Source organism: Physcomitrium patens, chromosome 20 (assembly GCF_059467195.1).
Source record: "Physcomitrium patens ecotype Gransden chromosome 20, ASM5946719v1, whole genome shotgun sequence".
NCBI lineage: Eukaryota > Viridiplantae > Streptophyta > Bryopsida > Funariales > Funariaceae > Physcomitrium > Physcomitrium patens.
The window spans coordinates 14,054,058-14,079,405 of NC_143429.1; the positions used below are offsets into that span (position 1 = coordinate 14,054,058).

At 33.2% G+C, this 25,348-nt stretch overlaps 1 protein-coding gene across 1 annotated transcript; it reads right to left on the minus strand.

The window, feature by feature from the left end:
* Window positions 1-5,666: 5,666 nt before the first annotated feature.
* Window positions 5,667-8,222, minus strand: LOC112273028 (DDRGK domain-containing protein 1). The gene is made up of 8 exons (XM_024501343.3): window positions 8,107-8,222; window positions 7,833-7,953; window positions 7,587-7,711; window positions 7,284-7,385; window positions 6,895-7,053; window positions 6,648-6,704; window positions 6,245-6,281; window positions 5,667-6,121 (listed from the first exon to the last, which is right to left on the minus strand). Exons 1-8 carry the CDS (start codon window positions 8,194-8,196, stop codon window positions 5,877-5,879), a joined length of 936 nt encoding a protein of 311 aa, XP_024357111.1. The 5' UTR covers window positions 8,197-8,222; the 3' UTR covers window positions 5,667-5,876.
* Between the last annotated feature and the right edge of the window lie 17,126 nt (window positions 8,223-25,348).

Consider the following 25,348-nt stretch of genomic DNA (forward strand, 5'->3'; position numbering starts at 1 on the left):
TTATTACACATTTTAATTTAATTGGATAATTAGATTAAAATTTATTAGAATTCAAGTAGATTATAATATCAAGAATTAGAGATTTTAAAGTTAATAGCGGTTTCTAAAATCAACAATAATTTTCCAATTTAATTATAGAAAAATTCTTAAAATTAATTAATTTTATAAAATAAAGAAATAAAAAAGAAATTGATAAGTCTTTAAACAAGATTTAGCAACATCAAAGAAAAAGAAGAATATAAAGGAATTTCTAAAAATTTAACTATCTAAAAAAATGAATAAATAGAATAAATAAATAAATAAATAAATAATCAAACTATAAAATACTTGAAATTTTATGTCAACTAAAAATAAAAAGTTTATACGCCAACACAAATTAATTTTTTTAAAATCATATCTACAACCTTAAGGCATAAGTAGTTTCTATCTATCCAATTGACGAATACAAAATTGAAAAAGTATTAAGATATGTTTTTGAGAATCTAAAATATGAAAAATATAAGAAAAATAGTATCACCACTAATATATATATTTTTATAATATCTAAACATAATAAGTAAGAAAATAGAGCTGAATTATGTTGTTTCTCAATGCCACATTGTATGAGATATAAAGAAACATAATAAGATTTAAAATTAGAAAAATTGAATAAATTAGCTTCAAAATCTTTGTTATTATTCTATTAGAAGCAACCACAATATTTTTCTTTGCAAGCAACATTATTTAATTTTATGGCTATGCTAAGCCAAGTAAATAAAGGTGATATTTTTGATACTATTAACTCTAACAAACACTTGAAGATTTATTGGCAGAACCAATAACACAAAAAATCAGCAAAACTACAAGAATGACATGCTAAGCCAAGTATACTTGAGCTTGTCTCTTCTATGGCATTGTTTGTATGGAGTATCAAAAGAAGTAGTAATTAGAGAGAAGATGTTTTAAATAATCTATCTTTGGATTGTCTTATAAAATAGAAGCCTTAAAATGATGTATCACTTAGAAGGCCAATTAAGTCAATGTAGATATATTGTAGTAAATTGATATAGATACTATTCACTAAATCGGCTTTTGTAAGCAATAATTAGAATTTTATAATTGATAACTATAAGTATTTATAATAATAATAATAAAATTGATTTAAATTGATATAATTTCTAAAATTAGATATACTATTGATTTTTATTATAAATATCTTAATACCAAAATTAGATTATTTTTAATATATCTTTACTATAATAAATTTATTATAGTAAAGATAATGAACCTCTTGTAGTTACAAGCTTCTTGAAAGATATTTTAAATAGCTCTAATTCAATAACCTCATGAGTTGTGTCATATAAATTTATATTATTGCAAAGCTTACAAATATACAATGTAGAATACATCTCATTATAATAAACCAATATATTGAATATCTTTTGTGCAATCATATTAATAAGCAAAGTTGATGACAAAAGGTATGTCAATGAGCATAAAGAACTATGTTTGGAAAGAATAGATTGTCTTATGTTATAAAAATAAGAAGAATATGCAACCATAAGGTTGGCTATCAAAAAACATTATTGGATTGGTATAGAAGATGCTAAAGGTTATTTTAGTAGATGGATTGAGTTTTAGACCAAAGTGTGTTATTCTAATATAAAGTCAAATTTGCATATGCAAAGTAGAGTGAGTTGAGGGTGGCTTTTATTTGCCATTGATATTGTAGTTGTGATAAAAGATGAGAGGCTAAAATTTGAACTTAAAGCATGGTTATTACATATCAATTTTGGTTTTTAAGTTGGTCAAAAAGATATTCTATCCAACACAACCATTAGAGTTAAATAAATAAGTTTATATCTATATATATATATATATATATATATATATAATGAGAGTCTAAATTACTTTAGTCAATATTAATTTTGTATTTGTAGGTGAAAACACAAGTAAATGAATAGTTCTGGTCTTTGCTTGTTTTAACTTTGTGGTCAATTTTTGATGCAATTTTTATGGTTAAAATTTTGGATGTTAGAATTTAAACTTAAAGTATAGTTATTAAATATTAAACTTGGATTTTTTACGAGTCAAATATTTAATCATTTAATATAAAAATTAAATTAATATTATTTATTATTATAAAAATTAAAATTAAAATTTCTAATTTATAGATATAATTTTTTAATCTATAAAATCTAAAAATATAGAAAATTTTAAAATATATGTTGGTTTAAAAAAAAATCATTTATTTATATTTTTATTTAAATTTTTCTTAAATTTGGAATGTAGTAGTAAGACATCATTCTTAAACATAATATTATATTTTTTAAATATTAAAAAATTTTATATATAAAAGTGCATATAAGATTTATTTTCTTATCAAATATAAATTTAAATCACTAAATCTATTACTCCTATCTATATTGCTCTTACTCCCAATTGTTATTGTCAATATCATTTATTGGATTTTATACAATTGTTAGAAAAGCTCTACAAATAGGGTACTTTCAAATATTGTAGGTGGCAACTTATGTATAATTTGTAAACTTTTTACCCTTTAGGTTGTTATTCTTTATCTATTATTTTCCAAAAGGGCTTTTATGTATTAAACTTCCAAAGAATCATTTAAAAATGCAAATCTATGTTGGAATAAAGATAGCAACCACAAGCTCAAAAAATGTGAAGATCATAAAGAGAAGATGATATTAGTGTGAAAAATCTAGTTGATGATATTGATAAAGCTGATTGGGAAAGAAAGTGAAGTAAGAAGAGATAGCAAATTTAGTAGATGAAATTTATGTTTGATAAGAAAGAAAGAAAGAAAGAAAGAAAGAAAAAAAAAAAAAAAAAAAAAAAAAAAAAACTCTTTATGCAATAATAAATTCAATGGTTTTTAATATTAGAAAATGATATATTGTTAATAGAAGGGTGATGTCTTGCTATCACATCCTTAAAATTTAAATAGATGATTTATAATTATGTTGTGTAATAAAATTAAATATTTCAAATTTTTACTTAAATTATTTTATTATAAAAAACTAATAATATTAATATATAAAATGTTTCAAAATATATTATTATAGTTTTAAATAGAAATTAAGATATATAAAAAACTGAAGTGCTCGTTAAAATTTATTTTTTAAATAATAAAATAAAATATAGTCTTTTATTTAATTTTTATTGTTATATATATATATATATATATATATATATATATATATATATATATATATATATAAGTTTTATCATATTATTCTTAGAAAGATTTAAAAGATAATAATTTGAAAAATCTATAATTTTAATTAAAAAAAATATAATTTCTTTGGTAATTTAAGATTTAAATTTAAAATATAAATCTTATATGGTATTTTGCAAGTGTAAAAAAAATTAGAACCAAATACAAATAAAATTTGTAAATCATGTTTTTGAAGATATGATCTAGAAATATCAATATAAAATTATATAAAAACTATTTAGAAAATAATTTTTTATATTTTATGAAAACTTTAAATTTTCTTATAATTTCTTAAAAATCATATTTATATTATATAATTATATATTTTATTTTGAAAATTAAATTTTTATTTAAATAATATTATTACATGATTCATTTACAAAGATATTTAAATTTATTTAGATCTTCTAAAAAAATTATTATTGAAATTTTTAATAATAAATCTTGATAATTTTATAACATAATTTGGCAAAATTTTTTAAGTATTTTGAAAAATCAAGATAAACTATCATTTATACATGTAAGAAAAAAATTCATATATCATTAATTTTTTATTAATTTTTTTCAATAAAAAAATCAAAAATATATTTTTTAAAATTAAAAAGTTGATAATTTTTTTTTGTTACTAAATAATTATTATTTTGATTATGTAACTAAAAAAATAGCTCTTGTCATAAAAAAATAAAATAAAAATTAACATTAAAGTATTAATTTTTTTTTAATATAATAATAATTTTTGAAATTAATAAAAGTTAAATATTTTTCACATACATATTTATACACACACACATACACACATATCTATATATATATATATATACACATATATACATGTACACACACTTATATTTTAAAAATTTAAAGATAATCAAAAGTGTAAGTTTGTTTAATTTATTAAACAATAAAATCAAGTTTAAACATTTTGGCATATCTAAGGTAGTTAAAGTTGTAAATTTACAAAATTTATTCAGAATTAATGTCTATCTTCAGCACCCTAATATATCTAAGGTATTTAAAGATGTGAGGTTTTTAATTTTTGTAGCAATGATATTAAATATGAACATGCTTATATACATAAGATAATTAAGGTTTTAGGGTTTAGGGTTTATATTTTGTAATTTTTCATTCCAAAATCTATCACTTTTACAATAGCATGTTAAATAATTTTATTTCAGATTTTTTTTCTTCTACATTAAGCAAAATGTTGTCAAGCTTCAAATCACAATGTACAATGTGCATGTCATGCAAGTAATACATCCCTCTTGCAATTTTATATATAATATCAATAAGAAAAATGTAAGATATTTCTCTATTTTTTTCAACCATCTTGCTTAACTTCTTTGCATCAATAACATATCCAAATAATTTTTTTTTGTTTTATTTATTTTTTTAGTTGCCAACATTCTCAACTTTCATTTGCATTACCTTTCATTGCAAAAAAAAAACTTAATCAAGTTGGTATGGCTTAGACTTGCTAGAATGCTCACTTCTTTAATAAATAACTTATCATACCTAACATCTATCTTTTTAACTGCACAAACAAGTCCCAATCACTTTGACTTGTAAACTTCTCCAAAAAATCCCTCATTTATACAATCCATGATTTTAAGACTTTTTATGTTTGATGTTGGTTTTAAAGCATCTAATTCTCCACCTTCAATGCAACATAAGTCTTCCAATATTTGCAACAGATGTTATTTTAATCTATGTTCTTAAAAATATTCTTCACTTATAAGAATCAACTTCTCATATAAATATTTTTCATCACCTTTCACTTCATCATAAGTTGCAACATTAAAAGTACCTAACATGTCTTCAAGTTTGTTGGGATTATGCTTTACAATCATATTGCTTGTTGCGTCACAACAATGCTTCAAATTCATAGAAAGGGTCCTCCATATGGAATTTCAGGAGTGTCACACATGGCCTCATGTTCTCAGAAGAAAATGAGGTAAGATGCATAAAACCTTTACAAAATAGGTGCCAGAATAATGATCTCATCAGTTCATATTGATGCCAAGAGCGCATATAGAAATCCAATGTGGAAAACGAGGATGAAAACGGTTCTGATACAACTAGGCGTCGTTGGTCCAGTTCTGCGGAAATCAGTAACAAGATACTGTAAATGTCTCCATTGATCAAACTTGGATGTTTAGGAACCCTGCTAACCTCGAGAACCAACCAGTGGATATCTTCAAGCCATGGTATTCGATAACTCGGTTTCGTTAGACCATGACATGTCTGATTCAACCGTACGTTACATGCATAACCAATATGTTCGGCATTTATCATAGGTTTCCAATCAGCTGTGCCCATCCTCCCAGTGCGCTACCCAGACACTAAACTATTGCTTCTATTCTGCTATATATATATATATATATATATATATATTGATAAATGACGCAAAAGCAGATGAAAAACATGAATGTAAAAAATGATCTTCATGACATGCAGAACATCTGAAGCCAAGGCGTTACATAAATGCGAAGGTGCATTAAGTACAGGAAAAACACCATCTCGTGCACTTATCATCGCTAGGAATGGAACGGCTCTCTGTTGAAGACACTAGGCTACAGCTTCTTACATCAACACTGCACGGATCCCAGCTTCTTTGAGTATTTACATGATTGAAGAATAGTTTCCAATGCGGTTTCACTGCTTAAGCTACAGGTATAGGACGAGCGACGCTGTCAATTTTTGAAGGCTCGCCCACTTCTTCTGCACACGAGATGATGTCAGTCTCCAGAATCTTCGGCTCCAAGTCAATGAATTCATTTGACTTGCTAGCTAAGTGGGCGATGCTAACACGACCAAGACGCTTGATGTAATCAGCCACCGCCTTCATCTCCTCTGGGGAAATGTAAATGAATTTCCCCCTGTCATCCATAACTCCTGAAATACGACCTGAAATGAAAACAATGCAAAGATGTCGAGCAGGTGAATATCATTACTTCAGGTCCACGCTCAACATCACACCCTGAAAAGATACCGTGCAGACAGCAATAATAACTAGCTTTGTAGTCTTACCCATTTGTTCTAGCTCCATCACTCGATTTATGCACTCCTGTATCACTTCAAAATGTTAGTCTCATTTGAAAAATTCACCTACACAAAATTCACGATATATTGGAAATTGCCAACCAATATTACTTGATAGACTTGCAAGATGGACCATCACAAACAACACATATGGAGACTAAACGTGCCAAGAATACACACAAATGATACTTGAGGGAACAGGGGCACAATTTCACGCCTATGAGCACGCAGGTTTTGAAACATGCAGCTTGTTCTCATAAACGTCCAAACCCCAACCAACCATGATTGATAGGCGATAATAAAATAGAAGCAGATAGCTTGTGATCCACTTTAAACCAGTAGTTCAAGACGCTTGTACCATCACAAACAAACTTGACAAAGTATTACTGACCTGGGTACGCAGGTTGAACTCCGCAGCAAGGTCCTCCAATGCCACACACTTGTGTTTCTGCATGATTTTAGAGTTAAATGTTAGTAAGCCCATTACCATGTAATGATCAAAACTAAAGTCTTCTAACCTCCAAAAACACCCACACTACACATTAATCTAGTTCATACACCAGAACAAAGCCTAAAAGCGATCAGGGTCGTCCATATCTGTGGGCACTCAACCGACTTCCGATGGTTAGGATAACTACCTTGATGTATTCTACAAAATCGACGAGCAATCCTTGAGTCTGTTTTTCAGTATCCTCAAGGGTTCCCTCTGTATCAACAACGATATGTGATTTCCATTTCTCGAATTCTTCATTGGCTGCTTGCTCCTCTCTCGCTTTTTGCTCTCGGGCAGCTTCCTCCTGCAATGAAGAATTGTCGATAGATGAAAAATAAAATGATGTCTGATGCAGTGTAAAGAAAATAGACTTGAAACAGGATTAGTGTTGATTTCAACTCTCAAACAAAAGGTTTCCCAGGTAGACCTAAAGCTCAACAGCTTTGCCTGTCAGTAACAGCATACGCAGCATGTCAATAGGAATAGTCGCTCCTTTAATTGCGATTGAAAGTTCAAGAGCATAAATGAACTAACCTTGCGACGCTCTTCTTCCTCTCGCTCCGCATCTTTCTTGCGACGCATAGCCTCATACCTGTCCTGTTTTTCACTTTTTGCCTCCCTTGCAGCTTTTTCGGCCTGAAGTTTTTAAGAAAACGCCATAACATGTACTAGGGAGCTCAGTGTATATGGAAAGCACCTAACTATCACATTTGGGATTTTGCCATAAATGCCAAATCGAAACATGAGGGGACTAATACCAATGTTCACAAAATAAATGCCAAACCGTAAGCAATTAGGGTATTAAAGTACATTTTAGGTTTGTGCAGTAGGACAAACCTCCCGGCGGGCCTCTTTCTCCTTCTTTTTCAAATCCTTCTTTCCTGGTTTCTTAGAAACATAATGGCCGTCAACTTCCTCTTCTTCATCCTCCTCCTCCTCCGCCTCGTCATCGCCAACTCCACCTGCAGCTCACACAAAAGATGCTGAAATCAACAATCACTTCATCTCCCCTTCTAATCCCCTCCCATCTCGTACACAACACCAAAACATCAATCAAAATTTATTCATCAAATCGTCACACACTTGCAGAAGAAGACACAGCAGGCGCAACTGATGTGTGGCGCCGCCTCATCCGACTCCTGGTACTGGCTCGCGTCTCCGCGGCTCGTGAGGGCGCAGCCGCGACACCATTACTGGCGACTTCCTGCCATCACCGGCACCGGCGATCCTCATTCACAACTTCGTTCAATCAACCACCGTCAAAAACTAAACACAAATCCCTTCGAATGGCGCAGCAAGCACATACAATACAGAATACTCAAATTTCAGAAAACAGCAGTTCCATTTTCATACTAACCTCACGCGCCGTGTGCGAGCGTCGCCATAGCAGCAACGCGAACACAGTCGGCAACAAAAGTAAGCTGAAGAGCAGCGCTAGAAGCTCCATGGCTGCGCCCAGCACACACACACAAAACCCCTTCTCTGGCAAGCGCAATCGTGTGCCGAACTCTTTTGTGGTGTCGCGAACTGTCCTTCCTCTACGAGCAACACACACACAACGAGGGCACGAAGCCAAAAGCAAATAATCAAACTTGCAAAACCTTCGGGAAAACAAATTTAGTTCACTGCGAACACACAACGATGAGTTTAAAATTTGGCTACATCTACAAAGTAAGAAGATGAAGAGTAATTAATTATTTGGCATTTTTACGGTTTTGATTAATAACAACGTAGTCATTTGTTTTTTTGTTGTTCTTTTGTTGTGTTAGTTTATAAATATGATATGTGTTCATATTTTATATTATGGGGAAGGTTAAATAGACCCAAGTTTTTACTAAATTGATCTACTTATCCTAACCATCATGAAAAGAAAAAAAATGTCCTTTAGATTCATTTCTCCAATATTGAATCTACAACCAATAAAAACCAACCACATATTACCATATTTCTCCAATATTACCATATTCTTCATCAATGATGGATCTATTTAGTAAAAAAATGGGTCTATCTAACATTCTCCTATATTATATATGTGAGTTTTTAAAAATCAATTGTTGATTTTGATGTGTGAAATGAGAATGGATGTTTGGATTTTATTACATTAGAGTTGTTTTATTTTTTATTTTTATATCTTTGTTAAAATTTTATCCTATATGGTAGAGTTTCTTATTTCTTATTTCTTATTTTATGATTGATGTTGAGTTTGTTGCTATATTAAACAAATTGTATCTTTGTCATTTAGTTTTATGTTTAAGATTTTTGCTTTCATTGTTTTTAGTGGAAATATTCATGTTAAACACAAATTTTGCTATAAGATGTTTATGGTATGTAAACAAATCATGCTCAATAACTATACATATAAATATATATATATATATATATATATATGAGAGAAAGAGGGATATATTCTGTTATAGTTTTCAAAAAGAAAAACACTAGCTGAGAGTTGTTTTTAATATCAGGTGTATTTGGATTAAGCATTAAGTTTTAACTATTTTGTCAAGATATCTCATATTTAAATTTCAGAGTCAGAATTTATTTAGTCAGTTGAATAAATAAAAAGGACACATGGCTATAAGCATAAGTATTGATAATATAAATTTTTATAAATATATTTATATTTAATATGTATATAATATAGTAGGAGATCCTTTTTAAACAATTATTAATGCAAGGCATAAATTATCCAACTTATTTTCTTAATTTATTGATTTGATAATTGTATGAAAAAATCTATCATATTTATATGTTTATTTTTTCTATTTAAGTTTCTTTTAGAAAAAAAAAACTGTAATGAAATTTCGATATTTTTCTGGTTTCCAATGTATTCTACTCCGTACTAAAAACTGAATCACAAAACGTATTCTACTTTCTCAAGACTTTGTAATTTTCTTCAAAGTATCTTGTTATAAAATTGGTGGTATAAGCATAATTTTTAAAACCATCACAAAACTACCATAACAAAAAAATATATGTGTAATTGTAATTCTTCAATAAGATTTATGTAAAAACTTATCTAAATTATTTTGTTCTTGTCAGCTTTCTGAGCACAAACACTCATATTTTGTCTCCATTTTTTTCTTTTTCTTTTTCTTTCTTCCTGAATGTAGTTAAACATTGCATCTCAAATCTTTTATTATCTAAAAGAAATCCAATAAAATCAATTAGGTTTAATGTTTTAAGTAAGAAATGAACACAATATAATGTCCATTTACTAGAATCTGATATGGTGGTCCAATATAAAATTTGAAATAAAAATGAAACTCTGTGTTTTCTACAGGAAAAGGAAGATAATAATGACATTTATTATTTTTGGGTAAATTTATTTTCAAGTATAAAGTTTGATTATTTCGAAAATTGGCATAAAAACTACAATCTATCTAATTACATGTAGTTGTATTTTAAGAGATTAATATAACTTTTGATCTCTTGAACAACAATAGTAATTATATGGATTACTAAAATATTCAAAGTTGTGATGTTTTGCTTTTAATTATCAACTTGTACATGCAGTAGTAGTGAACAATTGATTTTCCTTTATTAAAGGCCTAAAATAATTCTATGATTGAAACAACAATGTGATTGTTTTAATACCTGTAATACATAGAAATAAACACATTATAGTAAAATTATGAATTAAAAATCAATTTCCTTTCATGAGAGAGATTTAAAAGTTTCATGATGTAGTTTTTTGGATCCATATACATGTATTTTAATTATACATGGTCCATTAATAATTATAATTATGCATTAAGTGCATTTTTTTAAAGTTTCTTTTCATGTTTAAAAATTCTTTTTCACAATTAGTCTATTATGCATGTGCATTTTTTCAATATATATATTCGTAAACAAGCGCATAAAAATAAATAAAGATTTACATTGTAATGAAATAATAACTCAAACCACAAAATTTTAAAGACAATCAATTCAAGTATGTTGCCAACAGATTTGTCACTTTTCATATGTTCTTTAATAACTATATCATCTATAGTTCTCTAAATATACTAATTTGTAATTATTTAAATATTCTTAAACATATTTTCAAAAGTTCAATTATTCAAATATTTTTCACAAATAAAAATCTTAATTGTTTTTAATTTTAAGTTTTATATTTTCCAGATTAATTTTATTTAAAATATCACTGTTTGATTTAAAACGTGCATTAAAAAATTGTAGGTGTTATTGAGAATATCATGATCCTTATAAATTTAAAGAATAACAATCTGAAAGATAAATTATTTTCTCAAAGCCTTGATTTTGCAGAGCTCCAGAGGACATTGCTGGTAATGTAATCAAATTATAACAAATCCTTTTTAAAATTATACGTTTTTAGCTTTATAGCTCACAAAGCAAAATATAGTGTATATTTTATAGCAATAAATATATATATATATATATATATATATATATATGTTAGATTTTATTTTGGTGTAACTCGAAAATGGTACAAATTTGTAACCTTACTAAACTACTGTTTGGATAAATTATTTTTTAACTAAAGAGTAGAACAGATTTATTATTTTACATCAGAGCTACATTGCTCTGCTAACTTTTCAAATTATAAATAATAAAGGTATTTTTCGAATTGAGGGAGTTTGTTCATTTTTGTACAAATGCTTGAATTCACGAAAGAAAGTGATGTGTGTTGGTGGTGCCTTTAAAATGAAGGCAGTTTGCTCTTTTGGGTTTTATGTGTTACTTGTGGTTGAGTGTCTGCCAACTCAAAAAGAACCTTTAATTTATAACCATGTCTTGAAAAAAAACCTTCAATTGAAGTTTTTTTAAGTTGCTCTTGTTTGATCTACGATGTTCAATTCTAGCACCCCGTATAGTTATGTTCTAATTGGCATACTCTGGTTGCTAACTTGAATGACGTGTACTGCAGGTGGATGTTGTTATGGTTGGCACCGCTAAGAATGAAGGGAAGGATGAAACTGCCGCAGGCCCAACAAATATACTTCCACCATGGATGATACGAGAGGGCATGAATTTAAATGCTAAACAAAGGGGAGAAGCCCTGGAGGGAGAGTGGAATGAAGATAATTTCGGCACTTCAAATGCAGATATCAAGCCTGCAGAAGAGGATAAGGAGGCCATGCAAAAAAAACTCCAGGTATATTTCTTGACTTAATCCTATGCTCTACATTACATTTTGATCTTTCTAAGCCTCTAAGGACAAGAAATTTAATATAACACGAAGATTGTCATCGTGTTCGAAAGCCACATTGTATTTTTAGGATTCTGAAGTAGTATTATGAACCCGTAAACACCATACATGTCTTTTGAAATTACGAAATTGATGAATAGTGCATATTATTAGGAAAAGGCTAAGTTGCAAGCTCTCTGTAGTCCGAAAGTTAGTTGTTTTAAAGATAACAATCATACGTTCAATTGCAAGCATCCATATGTTAAATCAATTAAACGAACATAGCTTCAATTAATCCTTTAGAATCATGATTTCTTAATTTAATTTAGAAATTTTATTGTGATGGTTCGAATTGGTTTGTGTAAAAAATATTCAAATAGAAAATAATCCTACATACATTGTCAAACTAAAGAGGTAAATACATCATTTTGTATAAAATCTATACATTTGTCTACTCTCTTGTTTAAACTTGGAACTTCTTTTCCCCACAGCTTTGAGTTTTGAGGTTAGCCATGGTTATTAAAAGATTTGGTAATTCACAAGGAGTTTCTTTTTATATAAAAAAACTGAATAATTAATCAATCGATTAAATTTTATACATAAAAAGGGAATTTTGTCAAAAGTATTCAGGCTTCATCTGGGTCGTCATAACGTTCAAAAATAATATGTTGAATTATTGCTTCCTTTGTTTTACTATCTTGACATACATCATTGTTCTTTGTTGTGAAACAGGAGGAATATCTGATCAGAGCATACTATGTAGCCATCCTAGCATCTCAACCTCCTAAATCAGAAAATAATGAGATTAGTTATGTAGAACAAGATATAAGCACTGAAGTAGCTGCAGAAGTCAGTGCAAGAGTAGCCCTCAAGAATAAGGGTGAGGACGACGATGATGAGGAATGGGAGGATGTCCCTGTTGTTGTAGGAGTGGTCATCAAGGACGAGGGTGAGGACGACGATGATGAAGAATGGGAGGATGCTCCTGTTGCAGGTACCCATATATGTATTTGTAGTACCTTTGGTGTTGATTTTTACTAGTCTGAAATGTTGTGGTGCTCGGCTTTACCATATGTATGCAGAAGAAAAGATAAAATTATTGTTGTAATGATAAGATGCCTTGGTTTAAGCGTCTATTAGTTAAAAAGGTTGTCTGTTCTTTGGGATAACATGTTTATAATTCTTTCTATATATTCTTTCTAGATTGTGAGAGTCATAAGTTGGGATAAGTTTGGTGCTACCTCTTTGTTTTCTTTATTATTTGCTTATAAAGATTTGTGATTGAGAGAAGTATTGTTGAATTGATAAACGTAGAATAGATTATAAGTTGAATTAAGATGGAAGTAGTAAGCCTCGGTGTTTTGTAGTTTGATATTTGATTTTAGATAGCTTGAATATAGTCAATTGTGACACAAACAGACCCAATTCATATAATCAATCTTTCTCCGTATTCGAACCTACCTCTATTAATTCAATTGTTTTGGTATATTAAAGCTTGAATGTAATGAGAATAAAATTTTGGTACCACTGTCGGAGAAATGATAATAATATAAAATGTTAGAAATTGATTGTATGGGAAGAAGAAAAGATTATGAGTAATAATCATGAAAGGGAGGATTATCAAAAAATTAATTGACAAGCAAAAAAAAGACAGGAGTAATTATGCATAAGAAATATCCTATGGGAACGAAAAAAAGAATTGTAGGTCCAAGTAAAACCAAAGGAAGAAAAATTCAAATTCAAATAGCAAAGAGATCAGTAAAAACACCAATGGTCGCGGGAGTGCCAGAAGTACCAATTGTAGTACAAATAAGAGCAGTAGGAGACTGAACTACAAGTGTGGCACCATTATCTATTTTTAGTGGTTGGTCGGGCTCTGATCCCAATCACCATATATCTTAATTCTTGATAGTTTACGTGGCTAATAATGGTAGAACTGAAGACATTTGGTTGAGATGATTGCCAGCAACTTTAAAAGATACAAGTTTTGAATGATATATCCGACAACCAGTGGGTAGATATACCAATTGGGAGGCTTTGAAGAATGCCTTCCTAACCCATTTTAGACCAATTGGATTTGAAGATCTGCTTTGAGAAAGTTTTATGAATAACAGGATATTTGGGGGGGAATCCTTAGAGTCTTATTATGGCTGGATCACGAATATACTTTGTAAATGGTCCAATAATCAAATGCAAGATGTGATTATATTGTCGATATTAATCAATGATTTGCATCCACCAAAATTAAAAATATTTATAAAAGAGGCTCGACTAGTTACGATAGAGGCATCATTGATACGAACAAAGGTATGGAAAGAATGTCATTATGACCAATTGTTAACAGTGGAGGCCACAATGATTCCAAGTTCAAGAAGCCAAGAAATACAACCGAAAAATGTATCGATGGATAATTATCCACAAATGGCTACCTCTAATGTGAAGAATATTATGTTGCAACAACCAATTAATGCTACATCACTCCAAGCAATAGCATCAATAACGATGACACCTTATTTTACATCGCCAATCTATCAACAATCGAAATTATTCACAAATGCAATTGTTAAAGATCCAAATGAAGCCTTATTATTAAATCTAACAAAGAAGAAGGAAAAATTGGCCGTGAATTTGGCTAAAGATAAGGAGAAACGACATAAGCCATCTAATATGAGACCTTATGTATGGTGTAATAATTGTAAGAGACGAGGTCATTTTTATACGGAATGTTCATCACCCAGACAAATGGATGTTCAATGTACATTTTGCGGAGGAAAGCACCCTATTGTTAGGGATATAGTCCTTAGAATCTTTTAGAGAAAAGTTTTTAGAACCTTCTAGAAGCAAGTCTCTGGAATCTTCTAGAAGCTTTTTAGTTGGTAGAAGATGTCAGGGACATAGTCCTTAGAACCTTCTAGAAGCAAGTCTCTGGAACCTTCTAAAAGCTTCCTAGTTGGTAGAAGTCGCTTGAGAAGCTTCCTAAATAAGAGTATATATTGGAATCAAGGTTGAAGAGTTCTTCAGTCTCGACAACACATCTCTTGGAGCTCTAGCTCACCTCTCTGGTGTTGTTCTTGTATTCATCTGATTAATTTAGTTCTTGCTAGTTCTTCTTGAACTTCTTGTTAGATCTTGAGTTTGTATTTCTGTGTCCGTGACAATTTGTCGAGACTTCACTCACCTCAGATATCAGAGCTAGTTTCTTCCTCGTTAGAGTGTGGATTACCCCTCTGCTTGGAAGTATACTAGCATTTTAGAGGTTGCGGATTACCCTCCTCTAAGCTGATACTTCTTTTGTTACAATATTGGAGTCTTATTCTTCTTGGAGAGAGTGGATTACCCCTTTTCTTGAAGCTCTTAAGGCATTTCAGAGGTTGGGGAGTACCCTCCTCTAAACCAATATTGTCTTCTTGTACAGTCATTTCTGTCTTTCTCTTAGAATGGCCGGAGGCCAAGACATTAGTATGACAGAAAGTTCGGAGTCCAAGTTGGATGCTATCATGAATGCCCTCGCTACGTTATCGCAAAGAACTGCAAAGATTGAAGGAGTCGTGGCAAGGCTTCATAATGATGGAGCATCTGGGATGGCACAATCTAGGTTGCACCAGCCTCAAACTTCTGCACTTGGAGAAGCAACCTTACCTCAGGTTCGACAAGCACTGCTAGTTCTACAATATAAGGAGCCCCAAGTTAGCCTTCCGGACAAGTTTGATGGTACGCATTCCAAGTTTCAAGGATTCGTCAACCAAATGAGGTTGATAACAGTTTTACAGCCCGAACGCTATTCAACGGAGGAGTCACGTATTGGGCTTGTTGGAACCTTATTTACAGGACAAGTTCTATCATGGTTTGCTCCTTTGTTTGAGAAACGATTTTCCATACTAAATAACTTTGAAACCTTTTTGGAGGCATTTGCAGAAGCATTTGGTGAACACGACAAGGTTCGATGGGCTACAACAAAGATCTGGTCACTACGACAAAGGATGCGCTCTACATCAGTCTATGCATCGAACTTCAGGCAATTAGCATCCGACATCAATTAGGACAAAGAAGCGTTGAAAAGTCAATTCTATTGGGGTTTAAGGGACGATGTGAAGGATTTGTTGTTAACTCTTCCTGATCCTTGAATGCTCAACAAAGCTATTAGCCAAGCTATGAAGTACGATAATTGCCTATTCCAACGCCGCCAAGATCAATATTGAAGACAACATATGGTTTGCCATGCCCCAACTATGTCAGCAAGCAGCGTGAATTCACATTTAGAGGTAGAAGATATATAAATTGATGTGGTACGTATCAAATCCCTTACTCTAGAAGAAAAAAAGCGGCGCATGGAAGAAGGTCTATGCTTGTATTGCGGTGAAAAAGGCCACAAAGTTGGAAACTGCCTCAAGAAGCAAAATCGACGTATTATCAGGACTAGGAGCACGTTTGTTCAGGAAAACGAGGATTCCCAGCCACAATAGGAACCATGCAACTGAATAGTGAAATATCGCAACAACAACCAGGTTCCTTTCTTTCTGCTCAACTTGCCCTTTGTTTTACAATCTTTTTGCTTATTGGCCCTCAAAAATTGAGAACCTTAGCATTATTAGATTCAGGAGCATCTGCTTGTTTCTTAGACAAAGAATTTACGAAGCGTCATAAGATCCCTTTAGTACAAAAATCCAAACCTGTTCACGTTGAGGTCATAGATGGGCGACCTATATTGTCTGGTAGTGTCACTCATGAATGAGAATCTATAGAAGTGACGTTTAAGGGCCATAGTAGTCATATTATTTTCAATATTAGTAGAATCCCATCAAATCTTGTTATTCTTGGTCTTTCCTGATTGGAAAAGCATAACCCATCTATAGATTCGAGGTTGCGAAAGATGACCTTTCCCACAAAACCACCCAAGAGCAAGCCTAGTAAAAAACCCCAAATAGAGAAATCCTTATTCATTGGAGCAAGAGCGTTTATAAGATCGTCCAAGGAAGGCATACCGTTTGTCATTTATGCGGCTCCAACTACCAGGAGAAGATCTCGACAACAAGTATACTTGAGCAATATAAGGATTTTAAAGACGTGTTTCAAAAGAAGAATGCCGACATACTACCGGAACACCGACCATATGATTGCGCCATAGACTTGCAAGAAAGATCACAACCGCCTTTTGGCCCAATCTACAATCTATCGCAGATGGAGTTGGCGAAGTTGCGGAAGTACATCGATGAGAATCTAGCCAAGAACTTCATCCGTCATTCAAAATCGTCAGCTGGAGCACCCATCTTATTTGTGAAGAAGAAAGATGGCTCGTTGTGGATGTGCGTGGACTATCGAGGCCTCAACAAGGTAACAAAGAAGAATCGTTACCCGTTACCCTTGATTTTTGGTCTCTTAGAACAACTTGGACGTGCAAGGATCTTTACAAAAATTGATCTAAGGGGAGCTTACAACCTCGTACAAATCAAGGAAGGAGATGAGTGGAAGACAGTGTTCCGTACAAGGTATGGCCATTTTGAGTATAATGTCATGCCCTTTCGTCTTACCAATGCTCCAACGGTCTTTCAACACATGATGAATGATATTTTCCGAGAGCACCTTGACGATTTTATTGTCATCTATTTAGATGATATTTTGATATTCTCCAAAAACGAGGAAGAACATGAAAAGTACATTCGTTTGGTCTTGGAGAAACTATGCGAGCGAGGACTATATGCCAAGTTGGAGAAGTATTTTTTTCACTAAATAGAGATGGAATTTTTGGAGTTTGTTGCGACTACGGAAGGCTTGAAGATGGATCCCAAGAAGGTGGAAGCAATCATGTCCTAGGAGGTTCCGAAGACGGTTAGAGACGTACAATGCTTTCTTGGTTTTGCCAACTTCTATCGGATCTTCATCAAGAATTATTCTCAAGTTGTTGCTCCTCTCACTCGGTTGACATGCAAGGATAAGCTGGAATGGGAACCTCTAGCGAAGAAGGTGTTTCAAGACCTGAAGACTACATTTACTACGGCTCCAATCTTGGTACATCCAGACTTTACAATGGCCTTTTATTTAGAAATTGATGCTTCGAATTTTGCTTTGAGAGCTGTACTTTCACAAATGGGAGAAGATAAGAAGCTCCATCCGGTTGCATTCTATTCTCAAAAGTTCTCTACTGCTGAAATCAATTATGAGATCCACGATAAGGAACTTCTTGCTATAGTGGATTCTTTCCAAGAATGGCATCACTTTCTTGAAGGAGCTGCACACCCAGTGACCGTATACACAGATCACAAGAATTTGGAGTATTTCATGTCGGCTCGAGTTCTAAATCGACGTCAAGCTCGATAGAGTATGTCGCTATTTAGGTTCGATTTTGTTATCACTTATCGATCTATAAAGTAGCAAGGACTATCTGATGCCTTATCGAAGAGATCATATCTTGTACCAAAGGCTGGAGTTGAAGCGTTTGATCAATAATGTATGATGTTATTGAAGCCAGAGCAATTTTGGCTTTGTGCTATTATTGTATCTATTAATGCTAACTTCCTGAATCAGATACGTGTTGTGAATATTGAAGATTCAGTAGCCATTGATATCAAGCAGCGTGCTAATGACGACAAGTTCAAGGTGGAGGGAGATCTTTTATACTTTAAGGAACGGTTGTATATCCCAAAAGGACCAGCACGACTCCGAGTTCTTTGATTTCGCCACGATTTTCTAGCTGTGGGACATTTTGGATTCAACAAGACCTTGGAGCTTATTTCTCTAGATTTTTGGTGGCCCCAAATGTGGAAGGATGTGAAAAATTTTGTCCTCTCCTGCGACATCTATTCAAGATCCAAGAATCCTTGACATCGCCCTTATGGACTCCTACAGCCATTGCCAATTCCATGTCGACCATGGTCTTCAGTTTCCATGGACTTCATCATGGACCTACCATCATCGAACTCATTTGACAGCATCTTTGTCGTGGTAGATTAGCTTACAAAGATAGCACACTTTGTCCCTTGCAAGAAGACATCATCTTGTGAAGTCACAGCAAGGCTCTTTCTCGATAATGTGTATCAATATCATGGACTACCAGATGATATTGTATTAGATCGAGGAACCCAGTTCATATCCAAGTTTTGGAGATCTCTCTTTGAGATATTAAAGGTGGATATCAAGCTTTCTTCGGCTTTTCATCCTCAAATTGACGGCAAAACGGAACGAGTGAATCAAGTCTTGGAACAATACTTACGATACAACATCAACTATCAACAAGACGATTGGACTATATATCTATCGCTAGTTGAGTTTGCATATAATAACACCCTCCATGCGTCGAGTCAATATACACCATTCTTTTCCAACTATGGATATCATCTAAAGCTTGATTTATTGAGTCCGTCAACAAATAACAATCCAGCAGCTGAAGGATTTGCGAAACAACTATCAGAGCTTCAAAATACGTTGAAGCTTCAATTACAATCCGCTCAAGAATCCTATAAGGTGTCTATAGATAGATTTTGGAATCAAGCACCTACTTTCAAAATTGGAGATAAAGCATGGTTTCTTCGACGGAATATCAAGACCAAGTGACTATGTAATAAATTGGACTATCGAAGATTGGGACCATTTATCATCCAGAAGCAAATCAATCTAGTGGCGTACCGTCTGGAATTACCAGCTTCTATGAAGGTACATCCAGTCTTTCATGTTTCTCTGTTGGAGTCTTATTGAGAGTCGTTTTTTCTTAAAAGAGTGCAATGTCCGCCACCTAGTATTGAGATTGAGAACCACGAGGAATACGAGGTTGAAACGGTACTAGATTCATGACGAAGATGGGGCAAGTTGGAGTATCTTGTTCATTGGTGCGGCTACGACATTAATGAGTGAATGTAGGAGCCAGCTGAAAATCTCGCCAATGCGCCGCAAAAGGTACAAGAGTTTCATCAATAACATCCTCATAAATCTAAGTCGGTTCGATGATAGCTTCCTTTTGAAGCTTGCTCATCCAAGAATATAAGAAAAGGGGAGAGCACCACCAAAATTCGTAGTTGATGTAGTTATTTTCTCCAAGATAAAGTAGAATTTTTTCAGTAGCCATAGTTTGGTCTTCTGATATAGATAGCCAAGAGATAGATACTATGCCAGTCAGATTATCTCAACCAACTAGCTCACGAAGGCGACCCCAAGATGAAGAACTGCCTATACCACGACGATGATGGAGGATACCAAGTAACCGATCATTGGTGATTGTATTTGAGTTCGAGCTTGCTTACGATGGTTAGCCAGAAGGCGTGTTTGTAGGACAATTTCACAATGAGGACATGGAAGTTCATGCTTGATCAGAAGTTGAAGGCGTGGGCCACTATCGTTGACTTCAAGGGCCAATGAATCACTTGCCTCGTGAACAACAGTTGGAGTTCATAGCAGACGTTATGTAACAGATCTTCATTTTCTTGTATTGGTACTGATTAACAACAACATTGCTTCTCAAAGACCTCGAAGCTAAAAGAGGGGGTGATGTTAGGGACATAGTCCTTAGAACCTTCTAGAGACAAGTTTCTAGAACCTTCTAGAGACAAGTTTCTAAAACCTTCTAGAGACAAGTTTCTAGAACCTTCTAGAAACAAGTCTCTGGAACCTTCTAGAAGCTTCTTAGTTGATAGAAGTTGCTTGAGAAGCTTCCTAAATAGGAGTATATATTGGAATCGAGGCTGAAGAGTTCTTTAGTCTCGACAACACATCTCTTGGAGCTCTAGTTCACTTCTCTGGTGTTATTCTTGTATTCATCTGATTAATCTAGTTCTTGCTAGTTCTTCTTGAACTTCTTGTTAGATCTCGAGTTTGTATTTCTGTGTCCGTGATACCTACCCAAAACTGCTGGCATTTACAAAGGCAACAATAATTCAATAATCAGACCATGATCCCACTGACTCAGTGAAAAGTCAATCAAATTCAAATGAAAAATACGTATGGATGGAATGGAAATCGATCTAATTGACAAAATTAAACATTTAATAATTTTCAAAGTTCCAATTTTAATCAGAGGTCTACATCAAACCCCAAGAACTACAAGAAGGAGCAGTAGAGGTATCAGCAATATGTTCCACCGACGTCATTGAACTAAGTACCCTCCGTACAAATGGATCAACCATGATCATTTTTTAATCCCACATGGAACAAGCCTAGTAGGTATATATCGATGGAGACACCCAATATATCAGATGGAGGTACAAGAAGACCACTTCGTTGTTTCTATTGTAGATAGATTGGTCATTATGCCAGTGAATGTGCCAATCCTAGAGCTAATGACGATTATGTACTAGTGTGTGTAAATTATAAGCAATCGGGATATACTTTTCAGTAATGTAATGCTCCGTTCAATTTCAATAATCGAGATCAGTAGATCCAAAGTCAAAGAAACATGGAGGAGATGAATTAAGGTCCTCAAGATTCACCAGTTCATCGGGTAGAAGTAATCTAAGCTGTCCTTACAAGAAGTCTGAAAAAGAAAAAACGACCAATTCAACATTTGGGTGATCTTGAAGCGAAGGACCAATTGGATCCAATTACGGGGACATCCAATCCAGGTCTTGACATGGGCCCCTTACTCAGTATAAGACCTGAATCGATTATGCACCCTAATGAGGTACCAATTACAGAGGCTTCGGTTCCGTGTCGAGCTGTTTCGTTCTCTACACAGTTTTGAGAAACATCCTTTCCTTTGAAAGATCCTTTAAGAGGCATGAATTCCAAGAAACCAATATCAGCCCAATTGGGAGAACAATCTTACTCGTTGAAAGAACCGATTTTACAGGCTCTGTCAAATTTAGTTCCAGTAGCTCTACCAATTTTTAATATAGAAAAAACCAATTTACTTACATTGGTGTCTAGGATTGGGAAGAAGAAACGGGCATTAGGAACTACCACTAATATAAAACAATATGATATTCTAAAAGATTTGAGCACCATACAGCCCATGATCTCTATGAAGCAACTATTGGCGGTAGCACTTGAGTGCCGAATTATCTTGAAGTCCTCATTAATTCATCGCAGATCTCGAAATAAAGAAATTTGAGAAATAAGTTTGAATCTTGATCCGGGTGCACCTATGATTGATGTCTCAATTGATGGAGTGTTATTATCGAGAGTACAAGTTAACAGAAGATCTAGTGTAAATCTTATGAATGCCACTATAATGGAGGAGCAGGGTTTGGATCACTTATTGCCTACTACAGTGGTTTTGAGAATGGCTGACTTCAGTCGGGTTAAACCTATGGATATTTTATGAAGTATTGGTACAGTAATTGTAGGAATTACTTACAAAATTGATTATATTATTTTTTGATTGCGAAGCTCTATATTGTCATACCTTATTTTATTGGGACAACCGTGGATATATCAAGCTTAAGCTCAAAATGATTGGGGCCGTGGTACATTGACAATTAGGAAAGGTAATGATAAAATTATGCTTCAAATATACCTTATCCAATATCACGAAGAAACTCAAGTTGCCAGTTCAGAATTCACGTCAGATTGTGAAGATGAATCTATCGAAGAAGAAATTGGTGCACTTGCTTTAATTTATGCTGATACAAGGCAAGTTGTTGAGCACACTAGAATGAACTACCAGTGTAGGGGATTGGGAGAGTACTTAGTTCCTCCAGATGTTATTGACAATTCTAATCATACGATTGCATATTGGATGAATAGACAAGATGTTAATCATGTTAGTGTAATGGAACTGGAGTTGAAAAGTTTTAATGTGTCGGATTTTATGAAAGATTTTGGAATTGAGCAGAACATTAGTCCAAAGACTCCAGAAATTCCACACTGTCAATTAATTAATTTAAATTTAGGGGAGGCTCTCCAAATCATTCAGATTTATGATGGTGTCAAAGTAGAAAGAGTTTGCCTCAAGAAAATGTTGGGCTTCTGGCTGTCACTAATTATTCAATTAAGCTTAAAAATAAAGGAAGCCCTAAGTTTATATATAAATTTTCCCTTTTTAAGCAATTAAACCAAATACACAATTCTCAAGTAACCCACAACTTCCAAAATATGATAAAATCATCTAAAACCTTGTTTATTCTTATGTGGAGATTTTTCCAATTCTCAACATCTTATATCTCCTAATCCGACCGTCCAAAGAAATTCAAATTTTACATGAGATACAGATGTATTCTTATTAACTTCAACAACAATTTTCAATTGCAAATTTGTTGCAGATCTTGAGATATCTTGAAAATCCTAACAGTCACTTCAAACCCTTGTCTTTATACATTTATGTGCAATTTTCTTCATATCTCACAAAATATAAGCTCAAATGCCACGAAATTTGTATGTATAGCTTCTTAACACAAAATTTTACATTCTCCAAAAGGTTTGAGACAAAAATTCGTCCAAAAACTCAAGTTATGGCTCCAACCATTACTACAAACTAACCGGCTTACTTACTGCTTTTGATTTGGAAGCGCCGCCTTCAACTCCTTACAACTCCTTCATATGAAATCCAAAAGCAATAATTCTTTTGTAAAAGATGTAGGTCTTGAAATCATTCTTCCAGTCGCACCTTCCGATCTTCAAAAGCTATTGAAAAACTCTTCATATCTTCAAAAGAGTAACAATATGTCTTAAATAAATACCTTAACTTCAAATGTCTATAATTTCTTCATCCTAATTCCAAATACTCTAATTTTTGTACAAAAATTGTACCTCAAATCATAAATTTTACAATCCTAGCTCCTTATTTCCAAATGCCTTCGAAAGAGGAACCCTATTCCCTAATAAGGCCTCAGGTAGCCTCCTTCAAGCCCATTGGACATGGCCTTCGACCAATAGGGATGAAGTTTCTCATTCTTTGCCTTCATCCGACTATGCCTTGCTTTCATCCCTCCTAATTAGCCTCCTATTAGTTTAGATTTTCATCTTTAGGCTTCTACCTTCTCCCAAGGCTTCATAGCAAACATTTAGGTCCTATATTTTTTATTTTAATGTCAAAATCAAAACAAGTAAAGAAACTGTTGAGATCATTAAATGTAGCTGATGCTCTTCATAATATTTACTATAGACTACAATAATTACTGTAGCTACAGTATTTAGAGTCTAGTGGAGAAGTACTATTCATCCTCTTATATTCTCTCTTCTTGTGTATGAGACACAACTAGATCAATAGATTTTTGTATGTGTGAAGCTCTTTCTCTCCTTAGAAACCCTCTTGTGTGTATGACTTACTACTATTCTTGTGTGTATATGACTTACTACTACTCGTGTGTGTATATGACTTACTACTACTCATGTGTATGTATGACTTACTATTACTCTTGTGTCTTTCTAAACATACTCAACACGTTATCAGCACGATTCTCTTCTACACACTATTACAATTTTTTTTTGCTCTAATCTTTGACTCTTCAAACCTATTGCTACCCTTGATTAGTGTCTAGATCATGATCTTGTTCTTCTTGCTAGCCCCTCACACATTAGTTGCTTGCTTAGAGCACTTGTTCTACTCTCTGCCTCGCTTGCTCTGAATACTTGATCCAGTCCAACTCCACCCTCTGTTTGCTCCCTACTCCCTGCTGCGCCCCAAACTACCACCAAAAAGACGTCGAACTGCATCCAAACAGACGTCGAACAAATGCCGAATCTGTTGCTGTTACCCTGTTGCCGCTGCCGTTGCCGCTGCTGCCCATCGCCATCGCTGCCGTAATGTCGCTGTCGCCGCCGCTGTCATGTTTTAACACGAGTATACCATGAAAATATAAAGAAAGAGGACTTTTATTAATGTTCAGTTACCTCGAATATTGGGAGCAACGACCGATTCCAGTACCAATATTCAAGGGTTAGTTCAAACATCCCGTCACAGTTGGTCAGGGCATACTTATCAGTAATAAAATACTCCATTCGAGTCCAATAGTGGGAGTCAACAAAATTGAAAGGACTAAATCGAGACTGAGTGAGCCTGATGTAAAGGACTAATTTGACCCAATTACGGGAACATCCAGGTCTTACTATGGGCCTCTTAGCCAATATGAGACCTGATTTGGTCGGGTGACTCAATGTAGTCCTGATTACGGGGATTTTGATTCTATTTTAGGCTGTTCTGTTCTTTGTGCTATTTCAGAGAATGTTGTTTCCAAAAAAAGAACCTTTTAAAAGAAAAAAAAAAATGGTGGAAAAAGCTTTGACGGCAGAGCCAATTTTGGATCCAAGATGAAAGATTGAAGAAATTCAGAGGCTAGGATTTGAAAGAGGAGAGAATTAGGGTTTTAAGGGTCGGAGAGCTAGCTTCATGCTTCGGAGGAAAAAAGATAGAGAATTGGTTTTTTTTTTTTTTTTTTTTTTTTTTTTTTTTTTTTTTTCATAGGATTTTGAGGAAGACTTCTGGCAATCAATGCTGAAAGGTCGATGTGTTGTACTGGTGAATTGGGGTTTGAATGAAGTAGGTGTGATTACTCTTGACTGTTTTGTGAAATCGAAGTTACGTCTATGATTG